Below are 5,528 nucleotides of genomic sequence, written 5' to 3' on the forward strand. Positions count from 1 at the left end.
CTGGACAGTCCTTGACTACTTAGCAACAACTGAAAACATCAGCATGTTATCAACACTGTTTCATCCTATATCCAAAACATAGCCTCATGCTAGCTTCTATGAAGAAAATTAACTCTATCCCAGCTGAAACCAGGACAATGTGCCAAGATGTTCCAATGGTGGAGTTTTAAATGGCAATTCCCACTGATGTGCATAAATGACCACTCAATAATTTTTTTCATCTTTAAATTAAGCCAGAATTTAACCTTAGGTTCAACATTTCTGAACTTGCATGTCTTCAAGATCTCAAACTAGTTATCTTTAGGTTTTATTTGGGACCCTAATGTTATTCATCCATGCAGGAATATTTCATCTTCGGTGTCCCGGTACTGAAGGTGTAATTTCCTTTAGGTTTCATCATTGAACTGGTATTCTTCTTGCCAAAATTTCTACTGCATTTTCATAGAGATCCTGATAATTAGCCTTTTAAGACTCTCATATACAAAAATCAGTTTATTATTTGCTCTGTGCCTAGAATGGGATCTACTATTTGGTCTTGCAGGTGCTGTTAGGACACATAAATGATATGAAGTCTTTTGTGTGTGTGCATGTGTACATGCTGTATTAAAATGTGGGTTTTTCCATCACAGATGATAGCAGCCTCCTAAACTTGACTCCTTACCCATTAGTAAGAAGACGGAAGAGAAGATTCTTTGGACTGTGTTGTCTTGTCTCAAGTTAGAAGATTAGGAACAGAAACACCAAGAAAATCATAACTTTGATTAAACCACTATCATTTGACCATTGAAAAGATAAACTTTACTACTTTTGGTTATAAAGTATATTTTCTACACTAGCCTATTGCTTTTTCTCTTCTGCTCTATCCTCCTTTTCAGAATAAGGGTTTTAATAGTCTAAAGTTATGGTGGTCAAGAACCAACTGTGGAATAGATCTAGCATAACCAAGAATGTTTTTAAAACTTTTTAAAGTATGTTTTGCATTATTGATTACTTCCAACCACTCAGAGAAAAGACACATGAATTATGGATAATAGATAATTTTAAAGTTTTTTTATTGTTTGAACTACAGGTAAAAGTTTGTGCATAGTACAGTACTCTTATTAGTATCATATTAAAACACTTGATCATATTCTAACAATCTTTAAGCATATAGAACTATTTAACAGCAAAAGTATTATAGTGCTAAAACATTTAAACAATATTGTAACAGAATTTGCACAAAATCTCCAGTTGCTTTTTGTGCTCTCATTCATATTTAGTCTTCCACTATATCTCAATTTAAAAGCTTCATAGAAAAATATCTTAATTTATGATACACAAACCATATATGAAAATACTTAGAACTTGTAAATACAGAGAAATCATAATATCTACAAACTGTACAATGCATAGAAGTAACAAATTGCCTTTTAAGCTGATAGTATCTCTACAAGCTTTTGGAAAAAATAAATAATTTATTAAAAGAAGGTATATTAAAATAAACAATGTAAAACACAACACCAACCCATTTTGTTTCCAAAAGAATTTATAGCATGATGTCTGCATATCACTGTTAACTCTTATAAGGCATGCCAGAATTATCTCAGACTGTAAGATATTAAATGTTTTACATTGTTAATAAAGCTTTTTATTTAAATTAAATGTTGTCTTGTTTCTAGTTATATATAGAATATATCTTTTTTTCTAATTTTGTTGTCAGAGTACTACAAAATGTTTTGGTAATTTTTCCATTTCAAGATGTATGTTTGCAAAGACAGACAAAAAATTATGATGAATATATAAATGCTAAAATGACAGCTAGTAGCAGCAATAGATATGAATAGGTCAGACATTATACTGATATTTCAGGATGATAGGCAAGGCACCACAACTAAACTTGTGCTAGACTGCAATGCTATGAAACCCATAGTAATCTATAACTGCCATATATAGCAGGTCACCATACCCTTGTGGTCGGTAATACATGAGGAAGGTGACTATTCGCCCTTCTGCGACTCCATCATGACCCAGCATGTCAACCAGAACCAAATTCCTTCTTACTGCGTAAGGGTTTAGTGGTGGGTAAGAAGGTACTGTTTTCTTGTCACAGGAAACACCCATACAGTGTTTTTTGGTAGGATATTAGTACACTCCCAAAAGCAGTTTGTTAGGGATAGCTATTCACTGAACTATATCTGGCACCTACAAAGTTTGATCTGACTGATTTTTCTACCATTTTTTTTCTCCTGGAATGCTGTTTGCTGAAAAAGGTAGGAAACACCTGCATTGTCAGAAATATTAATGTACCATCTATAGCAAGGCCCAAAAATTGAGATCTAGTTTAAACCCAAGAGGGGAAGGCAGGAATTTTTCTTTATGAACAGTGATCCAGTCAGATCCATACCATTCCAGTTTTAGGAAGTCATATAACTGAGCTTCCAACATTTCTCTGGAAGAATATTTTTCTTTTCACTCAGATACAGCAAGGTGTTTTGTTTTTTTCCAGGTTGGACTGATCTGTTCACCTTTCAGTCTCCCAAAAAGAAAAAATATTTTTGAATAATCAGGCCCCCAAATAAATACTTTAAATGCAATGAGGACAAATACATCTAAAATGCCCTCATGGAAACTGTGTTTCCATAAGCAAAAGTAATTCCATCTGAGGAAGACATGATTAAATACTAAAAGATCATATAGCCGCAAGCACAGTAATCTTTAAATAACACAGAAAAATGTAACTGCAATGTTTTATAAGATTTCAAGTCACAAACTATTCTTCAAAGTACACAGCATTTAACACAGGGAGACCACTATACACTTGCAAAACAGTGTGTACTTGTGAGCATGAATGCATTTCTAAGAAGAATGGAATCAAAGTCCACAGCAGGACATTTTTTCAAAATTAATTCTTTGACATTTTCCCCACATCCCTCATGAAGAGTGTCCTTGTTAATCATATCCTAGTTTTCCATAATAAGTTGTTAAAGAATGTCCAAAAGGTGGCAGCACTGACATGTTTTCATTAAAAGTCTACAAACAAATAGACTTGCTCTATGATTCCATCTCCAGAAATACAACAGGTTTTGCAACTGTTAAAACTTTGGAAAAACAACTCCTGATGTCTAACGGCTATTAAAAAATATTGTCTGAGAGGACAATCTGTAATTACAATTGACCAATTAATTTTGGTTCATCATAAGTTAAAAAGCCAGGCTGATACTATTTTATTAATCCTGTGAACATTAATGACAAAGAAAGTATATGAACACAAGACTGTATATGCAGCAATGCTACAAGAGAGAAAGGGAGAAAGAAAATAGCCTTTATACATCTTTCACACAAGCATACTGTGATAATTCTTTAAAATCTTGTTATATTGGTACACACACAGAAATTGCTGTATCAGGTCGGTGTGATATCTTTTTTTAACAACTACTTTCAAAGGAAGATGGACAGATTAAGCAGTAAGCATGTCTAGTGCAGTACCTGACCACATATCATCACATGGAAGTTAACATGTCAAGTTACATGACAGCTCATATCTCGGTATTTTTATCGCATCTATTGCAATGGAATATACATTAATGAGAAAAATGTATACATGTTAATTAATTATGCAAAGCTCTTGAAATCAATCATATCTCACCACAATGAGTTGCATAACTTTAGCACATCCTGTGATGGAAACAGATTTACATATGCTGTCTTTAATGGTTCTAAGTCCTTCTTGTTTGCACTGTTTTAAACTGTACAGTAATATGCACAACCCTGTACCTTTTGTTATTCTGGAAACTAGTTGTGTCTCTTCTTCCTGAACTAAAGACTAGTAAAATTTCAGTCTTTACTAATTTTGAAGCCTTTTCCATAGTTCTAACCAATTTCGCAGCTTTTCTCAAGCCCTTTGTATTTACTATACCTTTTACTAATCCTTAATTCCCAAGCTTTATGACCACTTAAGGAATAATGGTGATCAAGGGCAAATGGAATATCCTCCAGTTATCTTTCAATAGATAGTGGCCATGAACCAAAGCCTGGTAAGTATCTGAACTGAAGAGCTGTTAAGGGATAAATTAGCTTAGTTTATGAATGCAGAGGATTATCTTTCACTAAAATTCAAAAGGAAGCAAAAAAAAAATAATTTAACCCCAGAAGAATAAATATTAATAATATTACATTTTAGTTTAATGGAATAGGGCAATGCAGGATCAAAGTTAAGAACTTCCCACCACAAAATGATATACAAATCACTTCAAGATGATATAGAACCACTCTGTTTATTTTCCAAGTATTTTAAAAAAAAAAGACAACTTGACACTGATAAATGCCTGCATGCATGGAAACAAGCAGTTTAGGGAAAATACTGGGGAAAATAGTACTTGCTTTCTAAATCGTTAATGGGGTTTGAACAGTTCAGTTGAAGATGCAATAGGATAAAGACACCACAACTTTTGCAGGGGAAGAAAGAAGCAGCGCAATTTCTGTACCCATCAAATACGTCAATTTCCACCAACTCTTTTTTATTAAAAATTTGTGCAGCTCCTGCTTTTCAGAGCAAAGCCAAATTCTTTATAACCACCATTCACTTATAGTATCTTTCTTCTTTTCACAGGTATTTCACATTATACAAAATGCCTGTCTAAAAAGTCAGTTATCTATGTACAGTGTAAAGTTCTCAGAGCAGAAGCAAAATACAAGTGTGGTGGTTTGACCTTGGCTAGATGCCAGGTGCCCACCAAAGCCGCTCTATCACTCCCCCTCCTCAGCTGGACAGGGGAGAGAAAATATAACGAGAAGCTTGTGGGTCAAGATAAGGACAGGGAGCAGTTATGATTACGGGCAAAACAGATTCAACTTGGGGAAATTAGTTTAATTTATTGCCAATCAAAATCAGAGCAGGATAATGAGAAAAAAGATCAAATAAAAAAACACCTTCCCCCCACCCCTCCCTTCTTCTCGGGCTCAACTTTGCTCCTGATTTCTCTACCTCCTCCTCCCTGAACAGCACAGGATATCTGCCTCATTGGCCTTCCCCCTCATCCTTACCCATAAGCACTCTACTCGGACTTCACAATCATTGATTTCTATACAATCAAAACACTCCCTAACATACAGAGCCACCCCACCACCTCTCTTTCCTTGCCTATCCCTTTGGAAGAGCTTATAGCCATCCACTGCAGCACTCCAGTCATGAGAAGCATCCCACCATGTTTCTGTGATGGCGACTAAGTCATAGCTGTCCCGCTGCACAATGGCTTCCAGCTCCTCCTGTTTGGTGCCCATGCTGCGTGCATTGCTGTAGATGCACTTGAGCTGGGCTATCGATTTCACCCCCAACTCCGACTCACCACCCCTAGGCTCATCTCTAGTGAGACTGGTTTTATCCCTTTCAAATCTAGTGTAAAGCCCTCTTAATGAGGCCTGCCAGCTCATGAGCAACAATCCTTTTGCCCCTTGACGTCAGTTGCACTCCATCAGCTGCGAGCAGGCCCGGCGCCGTGTAAACCGCCCCGTGGTCAAAAAACCCAAAATTCTGACGACGGCACCAGCTC

At 35.9% G+C, this 5,528-nt stretch overlaps 1 protein-coding gene across 1 annotated transcript in view; it reads left to right on the forward strand.

Annotated features, from left to right (window-relative positions):
* Positions 1 to 1,149, forward strand: part of LOC104618745 (regulator of G-protein signaling 7-binding protein-like) — a gene marked incomplete at its 5' end in the record, with an annotated part of 5,375 nt that extends 4,226 nt beyond the window's left edge. Inside the window, one exon of the mRNA XM_010284422.1 lies at positions 630 to 1,149. Coding sequence (XP_010282724.1) covers positions 630 to 721 — 92 coding nt within the window. The remainder of the gene's footprint in view (positions 1 to 629) is intronic.
* Between the last annotated feature and the right edge of the window lie 4,379 nt (positions 1,150 to 5,528).

Source organism: Phaethon lepturus, unplaced genomic scaffold, assembly GCF_000687285.1.
Source record: "Phaethon lepturus isolate BGI_N335 unplaced genomic scaffold, ASM68728v1 scaffold2943, whole genome shotgun sequence".
NCBI lineage: Eukaryota > Metazoa > Chordata > Aves > Phaethontiformes > Phaethontidae > Phaethon > Phaethon lepturus.